This window comes from Herpailurus yagouaroundi, unplaced genomic scaffold, assembly GCF_014898765.1.
Source record: "Herpailurus yagouaroundi ecotype Mexico unplaced genomic scaffold, PumYag 77, whole genome shotgun sequence".
NCBI lineage: Eukaryota > Metazoa > Chordata > Mammalia > Carnivora > Felidae > Herpailurus > Herpailurus yagouaroundi.
In genome coordinates, this window is record NW_024412388.1 from 36,206,649 (window position 1) to 36,234,079 (window position 27,431).

The 27,431-nt window shown below is 43.0% G+C and overlaps 3 protein-coding genes across 12 annotated transcripts in view; 1 reads left to right on the forward strand and 2 right to left on the reverse strand.

Moving 5' to 3' along the window:
- Positions 1-14,141, forward strand: part of NASP (nuclear autoantigenic sperm protein) — a 42,000-nt gene extending 27,859 nt beyond the window's left edge. For 2 of the 6 annotated variants that reach the window (XM_040470056.1, XM_040470057.1), the window contains 12 exons: positions 1,387-1,467; positions 2,409-2,518; positions 3,206-4,225; positions 9,436-9,515; positions 9,688-9,773; positions 9,893-9,966; positions 10,589-10,777; positions 10,898-11,064; positions 11,771-11,827; positions 11,915-11,992; positions 12,660-12,788; positions 13,285-14,141. In XM_040470056.1, coding sequence (XP_040325990.1) covers positions 1,387-1,467; positions 2,409-2,518; positions 3,206-4,225; positions 9,436-9,515; positions 9,688-9,773; positions 9,893-9,966; positions 10,589-10,777; positions 10,898-11,064; positions 11,771-11,827; positions 11,915-11,992; positions 12,660-12,788; positions 13,285-13,365 — 2,152 coding nt within the window. In that variant the 3' untranslated portion in view covers positions 13,366-14,141. The remainder of the gene's footprint in view (positions 1-1,386; positions 1,468-2,408; positions 2,519-3,205; positions 4,226-9,435; positions 9,516-9,687; positions 9,774-9,892; positions 9,967-10,588; positions 10,778-10,897; positions 11,065-11,770; positions 11,828-11,914; positions 11,993-12,659; positions 12,789-13,284) is intronic. The other 4 variants (XM_040470059.1, XM_040470058.1, XM_040470061.1 and 1 more) reach the window with 4 other exon arrangements.
- A 468-nt stretch (positions 14,142-14,609) lies between these two features.
- CCDC17 (coiled-coil domain containing 17) lies at positions 14,610-20,622 on the reverse strand. Its single transcript, XM_040470062.1, is given in 14 exon segments — positions 14,610-15,263; positions 15,265-15,353; positions 15,603-15,713; positions 15,783-15,993; positions 16,139-16,342; positions 16,498-16,595; positions 16,708-16,853; positions 17,060-17,197; positions 17,481-17,599; positions 17,691-17,774; positions 17,990-18,152; positions 18,253-18,475; positions 18,579-18,659; positions 18,662-20,622. Coding segments are annotated over 14 exon segments (1,974 nt in total). The 5' UTR covers positions 18,878-20,622; the 3' UTR covers positions 14,610-15,172.
- A 293-nt stretch (positions 20,623-20,915) lies between these two features.
- Positions 20,916-27,431, reverse strand: part of GPBP1L1 (GC-rich promoter binding protein 1 like 1) — a 67,624-nt gene continuing 61,108 nt past the window's right edge. For 4 of the 5 annotated variants that reach the window (XM_040470071.1, XM_040470069.1, XM_040470070.1 and 1 more), the window contains 5 exons: positions 26,079-26,219; positions 25,465-25,623; positions 23,811-23,935; positions 22,761-22,863; positions 20,916-21,841 (listed from right to left, as the gene is read on the reverse strand). In XM_040470071.1, coding sequence (XP_040326005.1) covers positions 21,689-21,841; positions 22,761-22,863; positions 23,811-23,935; positions 25,465-25,623; positions 26,079-26,219 — 681 coding nt within the window. In that variant the 3' untranslated portion in view covers positions 20,916-21,688. Of the gene's footprint in view, positions 21,842-22,760; positions 22,864-22,999; positions 23,105-23,810; positions 23,936-25,464; positions 25,624-26,078; positions 26,220-27,431 lie in introns of those variants that run through there. The other variant, XM_040470074.1, reaches the window with a different exon arrangement.

Below are 27,431 nucleotides of genomic sequence, written 5' to 3' on the forward strand. Positions count from 1 at the left end.
CCTGCTCAAGTGCTTTCTTTTCTCTCTTAAAAAAAAAAAAAAAAAAAGTCCCAGGTAAGCCATAACGGCCACCCTACCACTAATGCTGATATAAGTGCAGAAGTTTTCATATTGTTAGCACCTTTATTCTCTATTGCAACTATCTGGAAGTTGGCAGCTACCACTAGGTGGCCATATATATCTACATCATGAGGAAGCAGATTAGCTTTATTTAGTGCCTCAAAAGTGATTTATTTTAACCAAAGAGTTTATCCGTGGAACTGGAAGAGAAGAAATTTAAGTTGAATCTTCAAGCAATAGCCTTTCAGCCTATGACCTGGTTTGAGCTAGTTTCTCAATATAGGTAACATCCTGTTACCAGTAGCAGTTGAAGTTAGTCATGTTCCCTGATGAGTTGAGTAGTTATATGGAATTGAGTTGAAGAAATCCTCCTTATAATAGAAATCCTTATAATAAAACTGGGTTTCAGGCTCACAGTGATTAAAAGCCTCTGGCTTTTTCATTCCTTCTTATTTAGTCAGGGTCGTAGCAGTCCATTCTTGTCTCAACCCCACTATTTCTCCCAATAGAGCAGAATCTTATTCCTAGATGTCTGCATTAATATCGTGTCTAATTCCTTTTTTTTTTTTTTTTTTTTTTTGCTTTTTTTAATGCTTGTTTATTCACTTTGAGAATGGGGGGAGGGGCAAAGAGAGAGGGAGAGACAGAATTCCATGCAGGGTCCAGGATCAGCATGGAGCCCAACATGGGGCTTCATTCAGCAATGAGGAGATGATGACCTGTGCCGAAATCAAGAGTTGGATGCTTAACGATCTGAGCCACCCTGTCTAGAGATTAATAGCTAAAACTTACATATAGTGCTGTCTGTATGTCTAAGCATCGTACTTTTGTATACATTAATTCAATTCTTAGATCTTTGAGCAGTTCTTAACATTTCTACATTAAGGCACTGTGAGTCTAAGGTTATACAGCTAAAGTTTAGAGATGTGTTTTGAACCCAGACAGTCTGACTCCAGAGAGTCTTACCCTCTATAACATGATGTCTTTCCATATATTTTATTCGTCTTTTAGGTTCCAGGTAAAGGTCCTTTAACTATTCTGGCCTATACTGACACCCATCTTCTAGCAGAAGAAATATCTATTTAATGTAGTTTGTCTCTTAAGATTATATACTCTAACCATAGCAAATTGATGTTAATTGGAATGTATATGTAGAGAGACCAGGCAATAACCCTTTGACCTTGACTTGAAAACAAGAGGAGGGGAATATTGGTTTCCTAGAGAGATGTGTTACTGAAGAAATGTCATTTTAGAGTTTAAAGAACTAGAAATGAATGTTTTAGACTAGATGTTAATTCAGGTCTTAGATGTCTCTTCTCTTTGTAGAGGTAAGAAGTATGGAGAGACCGCTAATGAGTGTGGAGAAGCCTTCTTTTTCTATGGGAAATCACTTCTGGAGTTGGCAAGGTATGTCTTTTAAGCCATAGTTTTTAAGTAGGGTGTTTTGTGTAACATTATGATGGTCTCTTTAAAAACTTAAGGTTTCTTTGTTTGCCAGGATTGTTTACTAGCTTTGTGATTTCACATGAGCTAAGTGAACTGGGGGTTTAGGAGGAACAGGACATATTGATGGAAGTTTTCAAAGGCACTTGAAGCAGAGTAAAGTTATGCATGGGTTTTGACTTTTGGGTTCTTTAGAGGCAAAGATGTTTCTATTAGTGAATGGTCAATAATTTATTGAAGTCCAGTATAGAGAGAACTTTTAAAAATACTCTCATCCCAAAACAGTCATCCTTAAAAGCACTCTCAGCCCAGAACAATCATCCTTAACAAGGACTGAATGAAGGACAATTTGAAAACATTAGCATATGAGAATCTCTAGTAAATAAAACTCATAAGTAGTCTAAACTCTTGGAAACTTGTGTATTTTCCACTGAAGTTTATTAACCAGAATAGAATCTATTGAGGGTACACAAACTAGCAAATAATTTGTGCCCTGTTTAATCTGGTAAGTTTTCTAATTTGTAGATCATTCCCATGATTTGTCATCAAAGTCTTGCCAGAATGTTTTTAAGCCATCTAGAGAAATGCAGGTGGATGCGAAGTTTAGGAAATACAATGGCTATAATGTAAAGGGAATATATTTATTGATTTTGTTCTTTTGACAAGAGTCATCAGTATTTTTTAGGTGGCTGGATGAAGGGTATGCTTTTTTCTTTCAGTACTTTTACAGTCTTAATTTATATTAGTTTTGATTGTTGCTTTTCGTCTCTGAAAACTTAGTTTATATTCCCTGCGCTTGATTGCTCTTCTGTTCCTTTTATAATATAGGACTGTAGTTTTTGTCTTAGAAAAACTGTTAGTTCTATCCATCATACCTCTGGTGCTTTCTTCTTTTGTTCTCCTAGAATGGAGAATGGTGTGTTGGGAAATGCCCTGGAAGGTGTGCATGTGGAAGAGGAGGAAGGAGAAAAAACAGAAGATGAATCTCTGGTAGAAAATAATGATAACATAGATGGTATGTGGAGTTGCATGTGACATTCAGAAGATGCGACGTATATTTCTTGTGTACAGATGATGGAAGTAAGGCTCTCCCTATCCTGGATGGTCTCTCCCTAAGTTGCTAGGGGGTAAATAACCTGCATCTAGTGGAGACTACAGTGGAGGTAGCCAATCAGGCTTTTGTAAGAGGAAAACTTAATTTCCCCAATAAATGTGTTAAATTGATATTTTTAAATATATAACAACTTTAAATATTTTTCTGATGCAAAAATTTTAAAAGTCTGTGCAGCTCAGTGATTTTAATAGTCATGGTTTTGGAGTCTTTACACTTTTTGTGGCTAAGAAAATTAAATGTTAAATTCTAAGTAGAGTTTGGCTACTAGAGTTTTACATGTCAGTTGGAGGTTTATAATGTTCAGAGGAGAGAATAAAGCTTGGCATCTCTTACCTAACTGATAATCAGAATGCTCAAGTAAAAGAGTATCTAATTTAAGGAGCTTGGGTTTCTTTTGCAATAAGTTGCTCTGCTATCTGGGACTTTTTCCCTTTGCTTTTCTCAAGGGGGTAGATAAGTTTTAGGTCATCGCTAAAATTTAAGCCAGGTTGTTTGAGGGTTTAAAGGGAATGTATTTTTAGTTTCCGTTTATGCCTTTATCACTAAACTCGAAGACATGTTTATGCTTCATGTTCTTTAACCATGTAGAGGAAGCAAGGGAAGAGTTGAGAGAACAGGTTTATGACGCCATGGGAGAAAAAGAAGAAGCAAAAAAACCAGAAGACCAGTCTCTGGTAAAGCCTGAAATTGATAAAGAGCAGGAGACTGAAATGGAGAAGGGTGGAAGAGAAGATATGGATATAAGTGAGCCTGCACAGGAACTACAGGAAAAAGTTGAATCCACTCCAGATCAGTTAGCTGAAACCACTGAGGAAGCAAAAGAAACAGCAGCACCAGAAGGACTGAATGAAGCCAAGGTCACTTCTGAGAAGAGACCAGAGGAGGAAGCACCAGATGCTGAGGAAGAAAAATCAGTTTGTAGAACTAACATCCAAGAAGAATGCAGAGAAAAAGGAGGTCAAGAAAAGCAGGGAGAAGTAATTGTGAGCATAGAGGAGAAGCCAAAACAAGCTTTAGAAGAGCAGTCTGATATGACTCTTGAAAAGCAGGGTACTGCAGTGGAGGCAGAAGCAGAGCCTGTAGATTCAACAGTCAAGCCAGTGGATGTGGGTGGGGATGAGCCAAAGGAGCAGGTAGCTGCCTCTGAAAATGAGTCAGGAAAGGCTGTTCTTGAGCAGCTGGTAGGGCAAGAAGTGCCTCCTGCTGAAGAGTCACCAGAGGTGACAGTAGAGGCCGCAGAGTCCTCAGCTGTAAAAGCTGGGTCAGAAGTCTCTGAGAAGCCTGGGCAGGAGATCACAGTTCTCCCTAAGGATGGTGCAGTCAATGGACTGTCAGCTGCAGGAGATCAGACTCCTGTTGAACAACAGACTAATGCAGAAGGACTGACAGAAACAAAAGATGGCTCAGGACTAGAGGAGAAGGTCAGGGCAGAGTTGGTTCCTAGCCAGGAGGAGATTAAGCTGTCCACAGAAGAGTCTGAGGCAGCTGGAGATGGGGTTGAGACCAAGGTAGCCCAGGGGGCTACTGAGAAATGCCCTGAAGACAAAGTTAAGATAGCTGCTAATGAAGAAACACAAGAGAGAGAAGAACAGATGAAAGAGGGTGAAGGTAACCGGGATATGCAAGAGCTGCAGTGGGTGGAGTACATTCTGGATTTGACTCACTAATCATGGGTAAAAGTCAGCCTTCCATTCAGGATTTTCCGTCTGCCTTTGGATTAGGAAAGGGCTAAATGAAAATGGGGGTAGTTTAAGAAGATTGTGATAAGTTTAGCAAGTTAAATCAAAAGCAAGTCTTTAGCTGGCTTATAAACTAACGCTTTTACTAACTGCAAAATAGGCCTTCTCTCTGATTTCTGAGACTTGGCTAGCTATCAGTAATTTGTATTGTACTAGCCAATAAAGGTGGATGGTGGGTGGTGGAGTAGGTAGGGAAATAGTGGGCTAGGCTGGCAGAGAATGCTGAATGGATGTTCACTTGCATGCCTCTGGATTTTTAAATTTACTGTTCACATGGTTCCTATTCTCTGCTTTAGGAAGCAGGATTAGAACAGTAGAATCCAGTGAATTGGTACACTTAAGCAGGCATGCCATTTAAATGAAGGCAGTTAACCACAGTGAAAGAATTCTGGTGACTGACTTTTAGTCTTCAGGAAGTACTTAGAGGCTTATTCACATTAGTTTTAAATTAGCCCCTCCAAAAGATAATGAAAAACTTAACTGTTAGCTCTCTTGCTGCTTTCCCCCTCATTTCATGCTTGCTTTGGCTGCTAAACTGAAGTTTTTGTTACTTAGGACGTTATAAAGTGTCTGGATGCTTTGTATAGTATTGGTCTAATTTTGATTCAATTCCATCAAGATGTATAAGCCTCTAATTAGTAATTAGATAACTGGCACGTCTGACTTGAGTTGTACTATCATTTGAGGATTCTACTGTCTGTAAGGTTCATCTAACGTTGGTATTAATAACCACAGGTATATTCTAGTTAATAGTTACTACTTCATATAAGTGCCAGACTACTTCAAGAGTTCTCTTTACTTTTAGATTTTCAAAAACAAACAATCAGTACTTGCAGCTCATCCTGGTAAAATACATTCTACCTATGTGCAGGTCGCTGCACTCCAGCCAGCACAGGCATGGTAACCAGAAATGAATTGGCTAAGTGGTAGCACCATTGGGCTGCTTATTGGGTTTTAGGAGTTCTTTATGGAAAAAGCACAGAACTGAATTACCTCAATTTTTAAGAAACTACCATGTCTTGATCTTTAATGATAGTGAGCAAAGACAGTAAGAAGTTCTGCTGGCTCTTTTAAGTTGGACTTTGAATAATAAGCTACAGTAGAGCTGTCCTATTTCTCCAGTTCAAAAACTATTCTGTGGGATCACAAGTGACATTGTTAGAGCTTTCTCACATACATTATTTTTTATTCCAAGATTATACTATGTAGTAGGTAGTATTACTCCACTTATAGCCATGAGGAAATTGAGGCTTAGGGGTTACGTTACATGTTTAGGGTCAAATACTAAGTCATAGTACTAGAATCCAACTCTAGATCTGACATGAATGTATTGCTGTCCCCAAGCCTACCTCACAGTGAGGAAGGTAGTTTTATCTCCTTTAATCCATCTCCTATCAAAAACTTTCTGGTCACTCTTTTCAAAACACTTCTAAAAGCCCTAGGAGTCATCAGTTGCAGTTTTTAGTCTTATCCCAGCTACCACTCTACTTCTAAAGAAGGTAGTTTTCCATATTTTACAAAAGAAGAAATGGCAGGGGCACCTGGATGGCTCAGTCATTTAGGTGTCCCACTCTTGATTTTGGCTCTGGTCATGATCTCGGTTGGTTCGAGTCCTGAGTAGGGCTCTATGCTAACAGTGTGGAGCCTGCTTGGGATACCCTTCGCCACTCATGATCTCTGTCTCAATCAATCAATCAATCAATCAATCAATAAAAAAAAAGCAAATGAAGAAATGGCAGAAAGAGGTTAAGCAATTTGCCTTAGTCATATAGCCAATAAGTGGAGGGCTGAGGTACCCAAACCTTCTGGCTCTAGGGCCCAAGCTCTCAACTCTCTGTGCTCTATTTCTCTTTATGTGGCAACACTAGCCTGCAGAATTTTTTTTTTTTTTTAAGTTTATTTTGAGAGAGCATGTGAGCAAGTGGGGAAGGAACAGAGAGAGAGAGAATCCCAAGCAGACCTCCGCACTGTCAGCCCAGAGCCTGATGCAGGGCTTGAACCCACGAACCATGAGATCATGACCTGAGCCCAAGTCAGATGCCTAACTATACTACCCAGGTGTCCCTTTGCAGAAATCTTATAAGTGTTGTTTTTTTTTTTCTCTCTCTTTATCTTTTAAGAATTTTGATTTTTTATTTTTTTTAATTTTTAATGTTTGTTTATTTTGAGACAGTGCACACAAGTGTGGGGCAGTGGGTGGGGGGGGCAGAGAGAGAGGGAAAGAGAGAATCCCAAGCAGGCTTTGTGCTGTTAGCACAGACCCCAAAGTGGGACTCAATCTCATTAACTGCCAGGGCATAACCTGAGCTGAAATCAAGAGTTGGCAGTTTAACTGACTGAGCTACCCAGGCACCCCTTAAGATTTTATTTAAAAAAAAAAAAAAAAATTTAACGTTTATTTATTTTTGAGAGACAGAGACAGAGCATGAGTGGGGGAGGAGCAGAGAGAGAGGGAAACACAGAATCTGAAGCAGGCTCAAGGCTCTGAACTATCAGCACAGAGCCCGACATGGGGCTTAAACTCCTGAACTGTAAGATCATGACCTAAGCCCAAGTTGGAAGCTTAACTGACAGAGCCAACTAGGTGCCCCTTAACATTTCATTTTTAAGTAATCTCTACACTTAACAGGGGGCTCAAACTCACAACCCCAAAATCACGAGTGTCACATATACTACCAACTGAGCCAGCCAGGTATCCCAGAGGTTTTCTCTTAAAATCCCATTTTCTACCACCTCTCTTAAAATGGCATTTATCCCTAATAAAGATAACTGATCTGTTCTTTTCTGATTGTCACACTAGATAGGATTGATAAGTAAACAAAGTTTTTAAATTGTAGGCACAGAGCTTGGCCATGCTCAGACTACTGGTCAGTCTGTAGTGTTTACCTGACTTAGTCCTGTGGGAGTGCTAGAATAACCAAAGAACCAGCAGATTGCCTTTACTTTGTCTTTAAGAGGAATTTTCTTCTTTGCACCATTCTGTACCCTTAACTTTTGAACAGGCAACAAATTAGAGAAATGGTATAAAACTGTGTTTCCCTTTCTCCAAAGGATGATAATAGGCATACTACAAAGAAGATTCCACTTTCAAAGAAGTTTGGAAAATATTTTAACAGATCACTTTACTGAGGACATCAGGGCAATTCCTATTAATACCTGAGTACAGATTACCAGATTGGAAAGTATCACTTTAAAGTAATGGCTTTCTCATTAACCTAGCTGCTTCTCTACCATCCCATGAAGGTAGTACAAATTTCTGCAGGAAAACCAATATTTTCTCAACATTATCATAAGAGTTTTAGTTTAAAAATTTGATGTAAAACTCAGTAAGACCTTATGCCAAATTAGATGTCACCTAGCATTCTGGTATGAGTAGGAACAGATACCAGATAATTAAAAATAGAGAATAACCATACACATTTTGTTAATTTTTTCTACAAATTGTGAAGGTAAAATGTTTCATAGATTTACTTCACCCGTTTTGCACATTCTCCTGGAGAACGGGCTTCATTACCATCTAGTCTTAACAGTGTACTAAGTATACAAACATCTTGGAAATTTGGGCATGGATATATAATGATGTGTGATGGTGGGTATTTATTTCAGAAGCACTATATCACATGGTCAACGGGAAAAGTGACTCATTTGATAAAACAGTTTACCAAAGAGGTTAATTACCTTGTAACTTGTAATTGATTCTTAGAGGATTTCTTTTTTTAATTTAATTTTATTTATTTAAGTAATCTCTACACCCAGTGTGGTGCTAGAATTTAAAATCTTGAGATCAAGAGTTACACATTCCATTGACTGTGCCAGCCAGGTGCCCTTCTTAAAGGACTTTGTTAGATTGTCCTACTAATTTATAATGTTTAGGAATTTTCTTTGCCTGTTCCCATCCTGAACCAGAATTGCTAGACAGATAAAAGTCCTTTAGCCTGACTTCCTAAGGCCTAATTGCCATATTCATGTTCCCATAATAGCTTGTTAAGAGACAATATTTTGCTCGTGTTAAAAATGCTTAATGAAAGATGGCAGAGGTAGGCACATTATACCCAGTTTGTGAATTGTTTGTGCCCCCATAAGCCCATTTAAAAAAAAAATGTTTTTTTAACGTTTATTTATTATTGAAAGACAGAGTTAGAGCATGAGCAGGGGAGGGAGGGGCAGAGGGAGAGGGAGACACAGAATCTAAAGCAGGCTCCAGGCTCTGAGCTGTCAGCACAGAGCCTGACGCGGGGCTTGAACTCAAAAACCACGAGGTCATGACCTGAGCCAGGTCGGACACTTAACCGACTGAGCCACCCAGGCGCCCCATAAGCCCATTTTTAATCGCTTGATATTCTGAGCTTCATGTGGTGAATAGAGCTATTTATTAGCAGACTGTCCTTCTACTAGGCATTTGACTTGTGAGTGTATGCCAATATGGTAAAATACAGTGTCAGTATGGCTGCAAATTTTAACATTATACTGGAGTAGAATAATTGGTTGTGGTAGTGCTCACTCATTTCTGTATGTGCTAGAGCTGGCTGGAGTCTGTGGCATGCTCATTGGTGAGAGTTGGTAAGGACTATGCTTTTCTCTCTACAGCTCTGTTGTGGGAAAGCTAGTCTCTTGAGCATTCTTGATCTGAATGGACTGGGGTAATTTAACTTTTCATACTTTGTCAGCTTGTTAGTATTCTCTAACAAGTGGCCTAAAGACCCCAGGAACACTGGCTGAGGTCTCCATTTGCTTCTGGCTGAGTAGATGGGAACTTCTAGTAACCAAAAGGCTACAATAGCTAATATGTCTTGATCTGAGAGATCAGGAATGATTTTTAGAAGAGAAACATTTCAGCCTTCTGATCACTGAAGGTATAAACCATAGACGCCATAAGATTATACAATCTAAATCTAGATTACACATGAATTAGACTGTAATCACTGGCTTTATATTTCTATCCAGTTCAAATATTAACTGACTTAGCATCTGGCCTGTTCTACCTCAGAATATAGGTTATTCAACCGACATTTATTGGAACTTCTGACTAGTTAAAAGATATCCTTAGTATTCTCAATACTGAGTAATTTTTGCTTGCAGAAACTGAAGGCTCAGAAGAGGAGGATAAAGAAAATGACAAGGCTGAAGAAACACCAAATGAATCCATTCTTGAAAACAAGGTAAATTATTTGTTCAGTATCAATTTCTGCTTTCTTTTTGTAGGACTGTAGCTTACTAGGGTATGCCTGATTATTATCATAGCTTTTTCTTAGTTATACATTTAGATTTGTAATCTAAAGATGCCTGTCTTGTACTGCTGCCTAATACCAATGATTTGGATATACTTTTTAGTCTCTTCAAGAAAGTGAAGAGGAAGAGATTGGGAATCTAGAGCTTGCCTGGGATATGCTGGATTTAGCAAAGATTATTTTTAAAAGGTAAAACTTTTGGTGTGTCTAGGCTCAGGTTGGGAGTTTGGAGGTTGAATGAAAATAGAATACCAGTTAGGCTTGGGCAAATGCTGTTAAGGTTTCTGATCATCTTTTCCTTCTTTTAGGCAAGAAACAAAAGAAGCTCAGCTTTATGCTGCGCAGGCACATCTTAAACTTGGAGAAGTTAGTGTTGAATCTGGTAATACATTTTTCATTTTACTCTCTCCTTTAATGTCCCCCCGCCCCCATTCTTCTTCTGATTCCTTAAAATTCAGCTTGATTGATCATAAGTTGTGGGCAGTTGGCTTTAAAGGACAGTTAGTTTGGGTTCCTGTAGCTCCTAGAGCTGTGTGAATAATCTCCCCTAACTGAAGTCTTTCAGTAGTTTTTTTTGTTTTGTTTTTTGTTATTTTGATATTGTTTATAGTCAAGGATCCTAGAGATGCTACAAAGAAAATGAAATGTAAAATAGAGCATTCCTGTAGGATAGTCTAAAATTTAGAAATATTGGGGCGCCTGGGTGGCTCAGTCGGTTGGGCATCCAACTTCGGCTCAGGTCATGATCTCGCGGTCCGTGAGTTCGAGCCCTGCGTCGGGCTCTGGGCTGATGGCTCAGAGCCTGGAGCCTTCTTCCAATTCTGTGTCTCCCTCTCTCTCTGCCCCTCCCCCGTTCAAGCTCTGTCTCTCTCTGTCTCGAAAATAAATAAAACGTTTTAAAAAATAAATAAAAAATAAAATTTAGAAATATTAAATAAAAAAAAATAAAATTTAGAAATATTAAATGCTATCCATTTGCTTGCTTTTCTTTTTCTCTTTATTAGAGAATTATGTCCAAGCTGTGGAGGAGTTCCAGGCCTGCCTAAACCTTCAAGAACAGTACCTGGAAGCCCATGACCGTCTCCTTGCAGAGACCCACTACCAGCTGGGCTTGGCCTATGGGTACAACTCTCAGTATGATGAGGCAGTGGCACAGTTCAGCAAATCCATTGAAGTAATTGAGAAGAGAATGGGTGAGTGAGCATCAGCTATTTTGATGCTAAGCTTGGTGGATCCAGTAATTGACGAGATTTTTAAAAAATGGATCCCCTTGTGGTTAACTATTAGTGATCACTTTAGCCTGTTTTTTGTAGCTGTACTAAGTGAGCAGATGAAGAAGGCTGATGGATCATCTTCTGAATATGAAAAAGAAATTGAGGAGCTGAAGGAACTGCTACCTGAAATTAGAGAGAAGATAGAAGATGCGAAGGAGTCCCAGCGTAGTGGGAATGTAGCTGAATTGGCTCTGAAAGCAACTCTGGTTGGTTTGGTTTCCTTTTAAAGTTTTGGTAATAGTATGATATTGTTGGAAGTCATCATGGTATTAGTGTTCCATTTGTCTAGGAACCATGACTTGGTTTCTAGGGAGCTGGTTGTTTGAAGGAATGTGAGAATTTAATTATTCCTATCAGATAGTATAATGCTTAAGATAGTATAATGCTTAAGAGAAGACACTCTGGAGCCATACTGGGTTTGAGCTCTGTATCTGCTGCTTACTGTGTGTGGCCATAGGCATTGCCTTAGTTGACTCATCTGTAAGATGGGGATAATAATACGTAGGTTAAAATACTTATGACAATACAAATAGTGTTCGCTTAATAAATGTTAGCTATTACTTCCATCTTGGAGAACTGCTATTTAGATTAGCAAGGTATTGATGATGGCTTTTAGCCCCACATTTTCTGGCTCTGCTTTTGGCTGCTGGAATGTCAGGGAGCGTCCTACCCTCCTGGTGATGACATGATACAGAGGGGTTAATTTAACATCTACACTGCCTAAGCTCCCAGTTTGGGGATGGCAGGTGTAGGTAGAGGTGGGTGGACGATATTGCTTCTATAAGGAAGCCCGCTAGTATTTGAGGTCTTAATCAGAATCAGTTTTTTGGATGGTCAGTACCGTTGTAGGACTGTGGGTGACCTGGTGGGTTTTGTCCTGGGCCCCACTTGGGTCTGTCACCTCCCAAACAGGTGGAGAGCTCTACTTCAGGTTTCACTCCTAGTGGAGGAGGCACTTCAGTCTCCATGGTGAGTATGCGGGTGGTTTTTGTCACTTAACATCAGGTCTGTTGGCCTCATGTAGCTGTACGTTGCTAACAAAGTCCTTTTTGCCAGGTTGCCAGTAGAAAGCCAACAGATGGTGCTTCCTCATCTAACTGTGTGACTGATATTTCCCACCTTGTCAGAAAGAAGGTAAATGTACATGTGGTCATTTCTGTCTTTCCAGTCTTTTTGTTTTGTTTTTTGCTTCAAATGATACATGGGGAATGCATTCCCTAATATTTGATGCAATAAGACACTCATTTTGCAAAGTTGGTGAGGATTTGAGTGAACGTAGTTTTCACTTGAATATGTCTTCTAACAAAAATTTCCAGGCCTCTTCTGGCCTAGGAGTATCAAATCAGAAAAGTTGCTGAGGAGACTTGGTCTCATGGCTCATCTTAGGAAGCAGGCAAGTTTTGACAGTAGTCATTCAGCAGCAGACCTGCTGATACTTACACTCCTGACTCTGCCTGTAGTTACAATAGTTTTTTTTTTCCTCTTGTGGGAGACTGATTCCTTTGTTTCTGACTCCCAAAATTGTGGTTTGGTTATTGTTTAGATCTCCTTACCCTACCCCACCTTTCCACTAGGGAGGCTGAATTGGTATGTTTTGGCAGACCACTTTATTGTATTGAACTCAGGTTGGCTTCTGCCTCTGTGGCCATGGGAGAAGACCCTTAGACCTGTGGATCCTGGTGCTGCAAAACCATGGGGTGGCAGCGGCAGGGGAGGAGAGGAGTAAAGGGACTGTTAAAAAGTTCTGCAGTTCTTTTAAAAATATCCAGCACATTTGTGAAGCTCACAATTCTATCTTCAGAGGAAACCAGAGGAAGAAAGTCCCCGAAAAGATGATGCAAAGAAAGCCAAACAAGAGCTGGAGGTGAATGGAGGCAGTGGGGATGCCGTCTCCAGTGGAAATGAAGTTTCAGAAAACATGGAGGAGGAGGTGGGCAGTTAAGAGGGCTTGGACTCTTGCCTTATTTCCCCTTGTTCTCAGGGCCTGGGGAAACTGGTCCTCCTAAGTGCATGTTCCCCGCCTTGAGCCTGTTTGTTTTTATAAGGGTTGCATTCAGTTAATCCACTGTGCAGGAAACGATTTGGTTATGGAATGTAGGATGTCCCATTGACAGATGGAAACTATATACATACCACAGGTCCCGTCCTAATGAATGTATGAGAAGGTATTTAATTGGCAAGACCATTGGGTTACTTCTGCTTCCTCCTTTCCAGGTAACCTATAAACATTGGCGTGGTCAGCCCTATTCTAGAAAATTTAGGAAATGGCCTTATATTTTGTGGTCATTGCCGTTATTCATGTAGGGAGCAAAGCAGGGTTTTAAGAGACCTGTTTACTTTCTCTAAGGCCTCTACTCAACATATAAGACAGAATGGCTTAAACTAGGTAGGGTCATTTATGCCCAGGCTCCCTGTTTGTCTTCCAGGCTGAGAATCAGGCTGAAAGCCGGGCAGCAGTGGAGGGGACCGTGGAGGCCGGAGCAACAGTTGAAAGCACTGCATGTTAAGAGAGGGCGCAGAGCCTTCCTCCTGAGGGAAAGTGTTTTTGTATATAATGTATTTTTTCACTTTGGGGGGATTCTTTTTGTATAACTTCAATAAAGATTGTAAGCAAAGGTTGAGGCTTTGATGATTTTTTTCTTAAACATTGGCTGAATCTGTGCCTTGGAACGCTCCAGGTTTTGTATAGTGGCCAAAGGCACCCCCCACTCCCTTTCTGTACTGTTCTCATCCAAATTCCTACCTATTGTGGAGGTGATTAAATCAAGCATGGTTATAGGCCTTTTGTCTTCCAATGGTGCTATGCTTTTTCCATTTTAAATACTGCACTCAGCTGTGTTGCAAACCTTCAGTGGTGCTGTCCCTGGATGGGGGCTACAAAAACAAGACTTGGTGAAGATCTTGCTCTTTGGTGCTGATACTTCTGTTTGATGGACTTTGTGAGCTGATAACCGCCTCTGAGTCAGCCCTTGGTACTTTTATCCACTTAGTCTCCAACTGGGGGCCAATAATCCTGTCTGGAAAAAGAACTCTGAAGAAAACTTGTGAGGGAGTGGTGGGGGAAACCTTGAGAACTGGTGTGCTAATTATAGAGAAATGAGCTTTCTGGTTTGAAAGTGGCTGAGGGACAGACTGGACCCTTTGGATGTGCTTGGGAGAATCTGTGGGGAGGCTGGTTGATGGAGTTTTGTTTTCTGTACGGAAAGGCTGAAACTATCAACTTGAATCCGAATTGTTACCCCATCTGCAGTTTTGACTTCTCAAATAAAGATGCTAAAAAAGCTCTTGGTCTGAACTTGTGTTTAAAGATTTTCAGATTCAGTGTCTCCTCCTCTGCCCCTCCTCTGCTCACTCTTACTCTCAACTAAATGTTAAAAAAAAAAAAAAAAAAAGATCTTCACTGGGATCCTTGACTGCTTAGAGTATTTCCATGTGGAAGGTGGGGTTGAAAGTCTGGCTGCCCAGTCTAAGGGTGCTGGTGCTTAGGATACTGGTACTAAAGCCATCCCATTAGGACCTCACAGATGCCCAGGATGCAAGGTAAATGGAGAGCCTCCATATATGAGCTGCCTCTGACCCAACCCTTAGTTTAATTGCGTGTTATGCATCAGGCATTGTTTGGATCTGAATTCCAAACAGTGCCTGCCCTACATTACCTAAAGGGAGTTATTTAATTCTGACCACCCACAGGGCTACTTTGCTGCACTAGACTCTAGGTCAGAACCTGCTATTTTAATAACCAATGTCAGAGGCAGTTTTTCACTATTATTTTGTCCCCTAAATACAAGAGAAAATGGAGTTTTTCTGGGCTGGTTATGGTAACTCATGGCTGCAGATCTTGCTGAAGATGCCTTCGTATTGCATGTACCAAGTCCTGAGAGTTTTCGGCCTAATATCAAATTTCAGCCAGATTTCACAAGTGACCCTCTACAAGTGTAAGATATGGGAGCTCCTAGTTTGTGGGACCTTTAGAGCCTGGATGGCTTCCCAGAGGATGTCCTGAGGAAGCTTGGATTTGAATGAAGAAGTGTGGCAACAAGACAGGCTTTAGCAAGAAACATGTGGGAATAAGTTCAAGTTCCTTTAATGAATTAAAAGAGTGCCCTTGCTCATCTTTGAAAGGATTTAGATGCCAGGCAGTATTGCAAATAACCTTACATTCACTTAATCGCCACATCTGTTTTACAAAAGTATTTTTGAAAGGTGGTAAAGCCGTTGGAGCTTTTATCTGCTATTTGCTCCTAGACCTTCAGAAGGTGTAGTAGTAAAACTGCAGGTCTGGCAACTTCAAATCCTAGATCTCTGCATGTTAAGCTACTCCTGCCCATATTTTCCTAGACTCAAAGCCAGAGGGGGTAGGTTAAAGCTGTGATGAGGGCCCAAACCCTCGTCTCAAACCTTGACTGCTGAGGGGCTCTTCTGTGGGAGGAGGGGGATCAACAAAGCCAGCATTTGGGGCAAGGGAGCTGGCTTCCAGTGAAGGCGAACTGGACATCTGTGGAACGGGGAGAAGAAAGTGTATCTTTAGCAAGAGGTTTGTCTTGACTACCCAATGTAAATCAAGTTAACCTCATTGTTCTCTGATTTCCTTATCCATTTACCTAGATCTACCTAATAGGATGTATGAGGGTTAAATGAGTTCATTCACAGCACTTGATAACTTGGCACATGGTGGTCAGCAAATATCGGCAATTAACCACACCAATCACACCTGTGGTGCCCCTAGCTCCTGGTGGGCCCTCACCAGAGGTGGGTACTGGTATTCCTGGGCACTTGCTGGATTGATCTCTGCCAGTGTCTGGACACCTGCATCTCTTGCATTAACCAGTCGCAGAAAGAGCTCAGCCTGACCTACCTGGAGAGAGATGAAATAGTAATGCACCTGTACCTGGAGTAGACCCAGTCCTCATTAATCCACACTTACCTGGGGAATCCCATTCAGCTGCCCAAGGCTAAGGCTGGGGTCCAGAGGAAGGGCCCGAAGTGGAATACGCCAGTGACCACTTAGCACTCTTTGATCCCGGTCAAATAACACCAGTGAGGCCCAAGCCTTTGGCTGTGGTGCTGTAGCCCATGCCAGCCCCTGCCAGGCCTGTAGCTCACAGACCAAGGATACTGATGGTGAAGGTGGCAGTCTAGAACAACCAAAACAAGGTGTCAGAACTGTTCTCCCTTCCCAGGATAGCCCTCAGAGCCAGTGGCCCTATGTACACATGAGAAAACTCAGAATGAGGGAAAAGCCTCAAAATGTGGCACCAAAGCCAATCTCCACATACTGACCTGGGTACAGGCTGCCTGCTGGCAAGGATGGCACAGTTGCCCATGGGCCCAGGAGCTGGAGGTGGGGGCAAGCAAAGGGCTGGGGGCAATGCTGTGACCCCTCCTGTATCCTGTCCATCTCGGGTCAAACCGGTCAGTAGTTGTACCCAAATCCAAGAAGCCTCAAGTCCCCGAAGGAAGTCATAGAAAATGACCAGACCAGCCCTGAAGAACACAGGTCTCAGCTGGCACCTACACATAAACACACCCCCAGCTCCTCTTAACCTTGCCCCCCTCAACCCTCACTTGTCCTAGTGGTCTCCTTAATTAAAAGTGATGGCCAAGTCACAGAGGATGTCAAAAGAGGAAGCCCGCCTCACCCAGGGTCGTAGGGTGCAGGGCCCAGAACGTCAGAAGTGGGCAGGAGGAAGTGTGCATCCAGGCCTAGGTTTCTGGTCATGGTTCCAGGAGGCAGCGGCTGTGGTTGGGAAAGAGTGGACCCCGGAAAGCCTCCCAGGTGTCCATGCTTCCCCAACTGCACAAAACAGAACTGCCTGCCACCCTCCCCCACCAAACCCCTGGGTCCTCACAGCCTCTTCTGTGCCACTCAATAGGACACCTGTGGGGTGTGGAATCGGTGGCAGTGGGGGAGCCACCCGGGGTGGGAGGCGTGGGGGATCTTCCCTCCTTCTCAGACTTGGGCTGGGATTCGCGGCAGGTGGCAGCTTCCTAGGCCCTGGGAGCAGAATTAAGAGTAGGGCACCCCTAAGCAGGACGCAGCAAGTAACAGCGCTGAGATAACCCTCCCCCGGGAGCCTAGGTGCATGGACACCTGGAGATGCACGTAAACAAGGACGGACAGCACGTAAACACCAGCCTCATTCCCCATACATGGTCCCTCTAACCCCCTCTTCCGAGCTTGGTCTGATTGAGCTAGGTGACCTGGGACGGGTACTCGCTGAAGCCAGGACGCAGGGCCTGCGCCTCTCTGCATCTGCAAGGCCAGGATTTCTGCCTCCAGGCGCCGGTTTTCAGCTTCCACTACTAGAAGCTCCCCCAGTGTGGCATCTGCCTTCCTCCCTGCGATGAAAAGTCCGACCTGTCACCTCTGACCTCTGGTGACCAGCTGGTGAGATTCTGAGTTCTCCAGCTTTAGGTCTCTTTGGACAAGGCTGGACTTGTCAGGTAACATTCTAGCCATTGCCACAAAGACCACCCAGGTTTTATACTTCTGGGTTTTTGCTCAGGTGGTCCTCATGCCTCCCTCATCGCCTCCCTCAACCGCCCTTTTTCTCCTCCCACAATTAAGACCACCGCATCTGAGAGGCACTACTGGCCGGCCCCCCGGACCCCTCCGGTTCACCCCTGCGAGTCCGCAACCGCTGCAGCTCCAGTGTTGAGGCCTCCACTTGCAACTGACATATCTGGCCCAAAACGCCGGGGTCCCGGCCCCCGCCTCGAACATAGGCCTCACGCAGGGCCCTAGGGAGGGAGTAGGGGACAAAAAGGCAGCAGCGTCTTTCCAGAGCTGATCAGCGCTTCGCCCATGTCGTACCCGGGCCCGGGACCTCACCCGATCTCGGCAGCCAGAGTCCCTGGGTTGGCCTGTAGTACCGGACAACAGAGTTCTGCCTGTCGCAAGGGGTTGAGCCCGGTCCTGGAGTAGAGGGATACCGGCGCGGAAAAGGTATTACAGATCCAGACGCCAGGCCTCCGGAAGCCCCGCCCCTTCCCGACCTAACACTCGCAGCTTTCCAGCGGCTTAGGGGCTGGAGCCTCGCGCGTCCCGCCCTCCCGAGGGTCCCGCCCAGCCCCAGCCCCGCCCCCAAGCCAGCTCAGCTGAGCTACCGAATTCCCCGAGCCGGCTCTCACCCGGACTCTGGCTGTAGCTGCTGAACGTGCGCCCCTAGCACTTCTAGAGCTCCCCGCGTTCGCCGGCCTTCTGCCCTGAGTTCTCGAAGCTCCCGCTCCAGGCCGATAAGGCGTGATATTCCGCCCCGGGTCTGGGCCAAACCTTGGAGGCGTTGGCTCAGTTCTGAGGCGGTAAGGGATTGGGTCACAACGGGGCCAACAAACTCAAATCCGAAGGGCGAGGGGCGGAGCGGGCCCTTAGTCCCCCTCTCCTTTCCCCTCACCCTCGTTGCGTCGCTCCAGGGCAAGGCTCTGTGCCTTCGTCTCCACCATCCGCTTTGCGTGAGTCCTTTGCAATGCCCAAAGCCTCTCTCCCGGGCTTCCAGCAGCTTCTGGGGTGGGGCCCTGAGTCAGCGCCTCACAACGTCTTCGGAGCCCTTCTGATCTTCGGGGGACCTCTGTTATCCAGGGTTGCATTTCCTGTAGGTACAGCCGCAGCCGCTGCACCTGGAGATAACAGGAACGCGCGATCTCTGTTAGGAGTAATCCGACCTATAATCTGCCTGATCTGTAGGCTTGGGGAGGACGCTGAATTTTGAGCCAAGAGTACCTCCTCCGTTAGCTTCTTCAGAGCCAATTTGCTGGCCTCTTGGTCTGAGATGCCCTGTTGTCCCTGTGGCACAACCTGGCGACAGGGTGTGGGATGAGAAATCCTCAAAGAGTTGTTTGAATACCCGCCCGATTTGGCCAGAGGCGGCCTGTTGAGGGGTGTGCACCAGGTGTTACCTCTCGGGTCAGATGGCCAATGCAGAAGCGCTGAGTGTGGATAGCCAGCAGGGCCCAGGAGCGGAAAACCATGTCACAGGACCCACAGGACAGGAGCCCTGGCTCCCCAGAGTAGGAGGCCATGGAATGGGATCCCTTTCCTGACACCAGACAAGACCTGCAGAAGACAGGACAGAGGGCAGGGGAATGGGAGAGGAGTTTGAAACAGAAAGCCAGAGGCAGAGAGGAAAGGCCAGGCTTACTGAGTTTAGATTAAGTTTGTTTGGGGAGGAGATTTAGCAACCTGGGAAACAACTACAAGTCTAGGCAGGTCTGGAGCATGGGCGGGAAAAAGCAGGCCACCTTTGGGAGGAGCCCCTAAAAAGTGTCACAAGGACTGCTCTACTTAATTAAATGAGCATGGGCAAGTCCCTTTTAATATCCCCGTTTCTCTGCTTATATAAAGGGGAACAAACAGCTGTCTCCTAGGCTGGCTGGGCCCCATTACTCCCGATTGCTGGCCACTGAATAGCCTCCAGCAGGGAGGTGTCATCTTGTTCATTCTTGTTTTCCCCCAAATGGAGGTTACCCAAGTTAGCCCCATTCTCCATTCTAGGGAACACCTGGGAATGGAAGCAATCGGCCCTTCTGGGTTTTCTTCCAGGAAACCTGTCTTTCCTGTAGGCTGAAAAGCTCTTCTTTGCACTGTGCCTCTCTGGAAGAAACCACAGCTTTTGCATAACCAAGTCACACCAAGGCCAGGGGTCTCTCCCTAACACCCATTCCCTGATTCCGGTTTTTTGGGTTTTGTTTTGTTTGGCTATAGAGGAAAGACAGTCCACACAGGCCAAGGAATGGAAAGTTCAGGGAGAACATTATAAATTTATCAGATGAGGGTAAGCTTTCACTTGAGCTGGCCGGGGCCAGGGAGGCCCTTCTTGTGGGTCAGATCTCTCTGCCACCTCCCCAAAGATCTGCATCCATCAGAGGCAGGAGCTCTGACTTAGCCCCATGTTTCCAAACAAACTCCCTTTTCTAAACAAGATAGAGACTTAAGGTAGCAACACCCCCTCCCCATGTAAGGCCAAGATATGACAAGCAACAGCTTGCAAAGCGTTTCAAAGCATGTGATCTCAGTCCAGCTTAAGTCCAAGGGAGAAGGGCACATTTTTAGAAATCTGTTCTGTCAAAGCTAGTTAGGAGCAAAGCCCAAGGCTAAACAGGTACGATATTTCTATCTCAACCAATTTCTCGTGTCTGGTTTAATACTTTTGCAACTTAATTCATTTATAGTATTCATGGATTCTAATATGCACGTTTTTTCCACATCTTAACACTGAAATCAGGATCGACAATGTAGTAACTGCCAAGTTTTCTTATTACTACATAAAAGAATGTCTTCAAATAGATATATTCAATGAAATATGATAGTTTTTATTGCTCAATCAACATTTCCACTTGGACTACTTGTAACACTAGCAGGAGAGACTATATAATAGTGTGGCAGATAGGGTCTCTGCCTTCCTAGCCTTTAGAATCCAACAAATGTCATACTAGTCTTTCTGCCTCTAGGCCTCTACCCCTTCTGAAGACACTACAAGTTAGTCATCTAACATGCAATGAGGCCTGTTACTCTGCTGCTGGTCTCCTATTAGAGTATGATCTTAGACCTCTATAGCCACTGTAGGGATGGCCAAAGAGTGCCAGTGTATCTGTTTGGTTTAACTTCTACCTGGTCCATCAAATTTTGGACTAAGGTTTCATTTTTAATGTAACTTTATTTTCTTTCCTACTGGGCTGGGCACTCCCTGCATCCCCAGAGCCTTGCTGGGGAAGTGTACATTGAATGAAAAAATGTACCTCCTCCACTGGTTACCCAGACAGCACTGGCTCAAACCCTTTCCCATGTTCTTATTTAGCAGGAAACTGAGACATAAACCTTCCTTAAAATATGCACACTGGTAAATACTTAAGCAGTGAAAATCAGTTTCAGGAAGGAAACTTGGGTTTCTGATTTTATTATGGGTAATTTATTGCACAAATTCTTCTGCATCAAAAAAGTATCTGCTAAAAGGAGAAACAGGTGTGTCTGAATTCAGATTTCCCTCAGACTTCTAAAAGTATTTCCCCAAAGAATCCACTCATCTAATTTTAAAGGAAATATACTTCTTACACAAGACAATCCAAACTGATGCAAAATATTTATTCCAAGTTAGTTATTTTATGCAGTAGTTTTCCCCCTCAACAGACTTGTGATAACCACATCTTTTAAATCTGTAAATAATGTTATCAAAATAATCTTAATCTTTGAAATCTCACAAAAATTTATATTTTACAATCCACCCTGAATATCAAGGCTGCAAGAATAACACATTTCCTATATCCAAATATTTTACAGCTGTACCCAAAAAGGAAAAAAAAAAAAAAAAAAAAAAAAAAAAAAAAAAAAAAAAGAAAGAAAAAGAAAACCATGTATGCTTGGTTAAGGGCTATCGTCACCCGAGCAGCCAAAAATAAAATAAAATATCCAAATTATTAGCATTAATTTAATACAATTATAACTTCAACAGTCACTTTGTCATTGACAATGATTGCTTGAGCACAGGGGTGAGTGCCCCAAGGGCTGGTAGTAGAAGCTGTTGCTGCAGACCGGTGTCTCCTCCTCTCTGCACTGCCAGCTCCCACCTGTGCATCGCCCCATATATACTGTGTCTGTGTGTGTGTATTTAAAAAATTTTTCCCATCACACAAACTTCTCTCTATTAAGCAGATAACAGGGAAGAACAACAACAAAAGCTAAACAAGCCAATTGCTCTCTCTTTGGGATATGATTATTTCCCTTGTGCATGAAGTATTCAACAACAACATAAGAAAAGGAAAAGAACAATTTCTTTTGTATACTCTCTAAACACACAAGCTGAGTTTCCTGGGTCAGATTTGTGAACATTTATATGCCTACTTCCAGGCATCGTCATCTGATGTTTCACTGCTACTGGTTTCCGTGTCTGAGTCCTCAAACTCTGCTTTACAAGTGCTTCTCCATGGGGAGAACAGGCTGGAACTGCGGCTCTGCAAAAAGCCATTCTTCCCAAAGCCATTTCTTCTCAGCTATGGTTAGCATGGGAAAGAAAAAAGAAAACCATCAAAAACGACATTGGCAATGGGACCTGGAAAAGGCCAGGCCTCAACTCAATTCTAGGCAGAATGTGGACGGCGCCCTTCTGAGAGATTAAAGATTTCATATAGCTGTGCTTTTCAAAGTTTAATGTGCAAATAAATCATTTAAGGATTTTTTTAAAATGCAGATTCTGATTTCAGTAGGTAGGTTTCAGATTCTCTATTTCTCCAAGTTCTCAGATGATGACAATGACTGAGGGAATAGTTCTGAGTAGCAAAATTTTTCTGTCAGCCTGTAATTTCTCTTTATAGGACTTGATACTGTTATTTGTGCTTTAAACATAAATGCCATAAATACAAATACATGTAAATAAAATATAAATATAAATACCACCAGAATTTAGGCTCCATGAGGTTTGTAGAGACTCCATTAATCTTACTCACTGCTATAAACCCTAGGATCTGGCAGTGTTTCACTCAAAGACTCCAAACATTTGTTGAATGAATTCAAATACGTCGTTTCTTGGCTCTGGCCAGAGTATCTGAGGGAAACCATAACGCTGCAGGCAGGGGAGGGTGAGCTTGCTTCTCTAGAGACCAAGGGCTGAGCCCCTAGCTTTGGACACAGTCTTGTGGTTCTGATAAGGAGTTAGAGCTGCCAGGATGAAAGACTATACTACCTTCTGAAATCTGCAAACTACTGACCTAGTTTTTGTATCCACCTACTGGAGATCCATACTGCCTAGGAAGTTATACACTTCTCTTTATTTTTACTATGACAACTTACTTTATATTTTCTTCTCCAAGGTCCTTTTCTTACACTAAACTGGGGCTCCCTAAGGACAAGGACTGTTCTGACTCCTTCCTCTGTTGGTCATTAACTGGTCTCCAGGAAAGGTTTATGACATACCTGCTCTGTCTTCATGTGGAACTCTCTGAGCTCATCCTCTGTGAGGGGGAGGCAATTCTCATCATTTTCAGGATACTCTTGCCATCCCATTGCTTTCAATAACCTTGTAGAGGGAGGTAAAGCAAAACAAAAACAAAACAAAACAAAAAAAAACAAAAAAACATGACACCTTTAAGCATAAGTGGGAAGCCCACAACTTTTTAGAAAAAACTTACTTGTCTAGGGGCAATGGTACCCACTTGGATTTTTCTTTCCTCCCCAGCGGGGTAAACTTTAATTATGGCAACTTAGGTGCTTGAATTAAATGAGGGATCTCCACAGTTGCTCTTTCCAGAGCACAAGGGCTATAGAGAAGAGATAGTAGAGCAGAAAATAAGATTGCATAAGAGCCAAAATGCAACGGCCCTCTCTATCCCATAGACAAAACAGAGGAAGAAATCTCACTTTTGTCTCTTGTAAGCAAATTAGTACAGTTCCACATGTACCTAAGTTTTCTTTCAAGTTCATGGCACTGTGGTCTCCTTCATACTCTTGTGATCTTGCTGACTCCTAAAGTTATTCTGGACAGGAACCTCCTTTCAGGAAGGGACTGCCAAACATGGCAGGCCCTATCTGCCATCTAGTTAGTTGCCCAGAGAGCTGGCTGCTCTGTGTTTGAGGCCCTCATTAAAAGAATGCACTCCACCCATGGGGGTCTCATGCCTCCCAAGGCCCTTTAAAGGCCTCTTGGAACTGCTCACTTGGGTTAGGAGGGCCCAACAGCCAGCACAACAGTCCCAGAAAACCGGTTCCCCTTTCCACCCAGAGTTATAAACTGAATCTGAAACTAAACTACATGAAAGCCTTGGAGAGGAAAGTGTAAAAAAAGCTGGCAAATCTGTAAAGCAATGCCTAGCGGGCAATAGGTCAAGCAGGGGCATACAGAGAGAACACGTTATTGTGCTAATGGACACTTCTCTCTGTATGCCAGACCAGATGTGAAATGTTTTAGTATGTTCAAGCTTCTCGCAGGCCATACACAGCATCCACTGTGATCTGATATTCCCTTACCTGTGCTCTGCTTCCAGAGAATGTGAGAGGACTTCCCCTTCCTCCTCTACAGGGAGACTAAGACCATTTTGATGACAGCCTTCCTCTCCATTTGCCTTTGGTTCTGGTGTGCTGTTGTCCTCCAACTGAAATAAGGACACACTTGGTTTAATGATCCTTTGTGGCAAGAAAAGTAATCTACAAAATTAAGGAGTCAGGATTGAGGGAAGTGCTTTTCAGAAAACAACTTCAGTTCAAAAGTCTTCCTATTTAATAATGAGGACTTGCTCACCTTACTAAGATTTCCAAAGTATTACCAACTAGTCAGGATCTTAACTTCAGGTTATGTCAACGGTGGCAGAGCTATTAGATCCCTATGCAATACCCATGCAATCATTTGGTCTAAAGAACTGTGCTCAGCTTTAAAAAGTTCACTTTCAGGTACCTGGGTGGCTCAAGTCAACTGAGAGCGTCCGACACTTGATTTTGGCTCAGGTCATTATCCCAGGGTAAAAAAAAAAAAAAAAAAAAAAAAAAGTTCACTTTCCTAGAGTTCTTGCAGCTAGATGTTGCTATCTGACAGTTGGCCAATGTTGTATACATGCAAATTGCAGGATGGGGCTTTTAAGAAAGCACTTAAAGAAGGGAGACGTCATCCTCTTTCAGGTTTTTCGCTCTTTGTCCTTTTTCTTTTTCTTTTTTTTTCAACGTTTATTTATTTTTGGGACAGAGAGAGACAGAGCATGAACGGGGGAGGGGCAGAGAGAGAGGGAGACACAGAATCGGAAACAGGCTCCAGGCTCTGAGCCATCAGCCCAGAGCCTGACGCGGGGCTCGAACTCACGGACCACGAGATCGTGACCCGGCTGAAGTCGGACGCTTAACCGACTGCGCCACCCAGACGCCCCTCTTTGTCCTTTTTCTAACCAGAACATGGATGGGTAGTATAGAGGTGCATAACTAGCCAAGCCCAAGTTGACTAAAACTTACAAGTTTCTTGATAATACCAAGGAACTCACCCTCGTATTTTTTTTATTTTTAGTTTTTTTAAATGTTTATTTTTGAGAGAAAGAACACGAGCAGGAGAGAGGCAGAGAGAGAGGGAGACATAGAATCTGAAGCAGGCTCCAGGCTCAGAGCTGTCAGCACAGAGCCAGATGTAGGGCTCAAACTCACAATCTGTGAGATCATGACCTGAGCTGAAGTCGGACACTTAACCAACCGTACCACCCAGGTGCCCCAGGCTCACCCTCTTAAACTGCAACCTCTAACTCTCCTGTTGTAGGGTACAGAACAAAAACAAAACAAAACAAAACCCTCTTGGCTTTACGGTTTTGTTTGTCAGATTTTCTAATTTTTTAAAATGTATTTCTAAGGTTGGGGAGAACAGAGGGATCCAAAGTGGGCTCTGTGCTTACAGCAGAGAGCCCGCAGTGGGACTTGAACTCTCGAACCATGAGATGATGACCTGAGCCGAAGTCAGATGCTTAACCGACTCAGCCACCCAGGTACCCTGTCAGATTTTCTTATATTGCAACTATATATAATCCTAACTGATAAAAACTTCTGTAAGTTTACCAACTTCTTATAGCACTGACCAATTCAAGACTTTAAAAAAGCATAAATACAACACGGGAAAACCCCTATGTTGCCCAGAAAATTCCTATGGTCTTACATCCTCCAGCTTGTCACAGTCTCTGTTCTCTGAAAAGTCTCCATTCCGGTCATCCTTCAGAGTCTTCAGGAACTCACTCTTCCTGTCGGTAGTTCGGCGGGTCAGCTTGGTCAGGCGAGAGGAGCTGATCTCAATTGGAGGAGTAGTGCTGGAGGGACTCTGGGCAAATATCACAAATAGGTTGCTCCTGACAGCAAAGAGCAAGAACTGGAATTCTCTGGGTCACTTCTATTTGGAAGTGGTTTCCAGAATCTGGCAGCCTATTTACCAGTCTGTCTTTTACCAAAAACAAACTATCCTTTTCATATAAACAGACTTCAGCTTTGCAGGGTTTTTGCAGTTAAGACTGTATAGTTTATACAGCATCTCTTTCATTTTTTTATAGTCTCGAGAAATGATGCTGGTCTAACATAGTCTACTACAGAGCAACTACTAACTACTCAGCTACTGTCCATCTTTAGACGCTAATGGGGTCAAGAAATGACTCTGAGAGAAGCACAGCTACAAAGGAAATGGAATTAGAGCTGTACATGTCATACCGTGTATCTTAGCATATGTAAGTAAATGAGAAATGGCAATTTTAGAAAAGGCTGTTTGGCCTTGTCCTCACTCACCTCTTTAGGAGAGCTTAAAACTGCACCACCAGCCAGTACTACTGGTTTGGTAACAGAGATTGGACTGGTAAAAGCAGACTCCCGGCTCGAGGAAAGGGATCCTGATTTGTGGTCCATTCTGTTAGCTTTCCATGCACTGGGCTACACAGGAAGAAAGAATAAATCAGTCAAAACAAGTATGGAGACAGAAGCTCAGCCTGGAAGATCAGAAAGCAAACAGTGAAATGTTATGTAAGAACACGAGTTCCAAGAGCTTACCCATCTTAACATGTTTGGGAGGCATGCAACCTCTTTCTGATGTTAGGCACTTGAAGGAGAAAAAAGCAGATGGGAACCAGAAGGGTCATGGGATATTAATAGGTATTTCTCAAAAAGAAAGCTCTGGTTCAATAACTGTGGGAGAAGCTGAAGTGAATAAAGTTCAACAGGTTTCTTCACTGTGCTATTTCTCAAAGCATTTAATTGTATATGAATTTGAGAGGTAGATATAATATACAGCGTTTTCCAAACTTACTGGACCCCAAAATGTTTTGTTTCCCAGAAGGAACTCTTATGGCAGGAAGCTAGTTCTAGAAGGCCAGAGCAGGCAATGTAAATGGCTAGACAATTCTGGTTTGATCCTTTCTTTGCTTGGCCTTGTGGGGCTTAGGCCTATTCTGTCACGCTGGCCCTAGCTCCAATTTGGATGGCAGCATAGTGAAGCTGGAAAATTTTTTTTTTGAGTCAATCACACTGTCTGAAGAGACAGGAAGACAAAGCACATCAATGGAGTGAGGCTGGATAAGTGAAAAATGTCCATTTTTCCAGAATGAAACGATCAGAACGGAGAGACGGTCAGGACAAAGGAAGGATCTGAGTGAAAAGAATTTCTTTCTTGGTATTCAACAGGATATTATAGGCTTTAGGAAAGGAATTAATGTAAATGAGTATCTACCAGACGCTTATCAAACTGTTCACATTCTTATTCTAATTAGGTATAATTATTATATTGACTTTTAAGAAAGTTATACAATTTGTCCAAGGTTACTCAAATAGTATGTAGTATTGTTTTTTTGCAATGCCTCCAAAAAGAACATGCAAGCAGATAAGAGAGACAATGACCCTACTGGAATGGAGATTAATTTTTTTTCTTGTGCTCATCAAAATCTAAGATGGCTGCTTATATAAGGCTAAATATCAAAGATGATAGTTCCTCAGTGGCTTCCACAGAGTTGTAGATGGTTACCAGATGCCTTGTCTTTCTTTTAACATTGTCACCTCAGGACACACAAACACTTGCATTTCTGCCACAGTAGTATGAAAAGTTTACCAATGTTACATGCAACAGGATACCTACATCTCTGCCCAACTTTA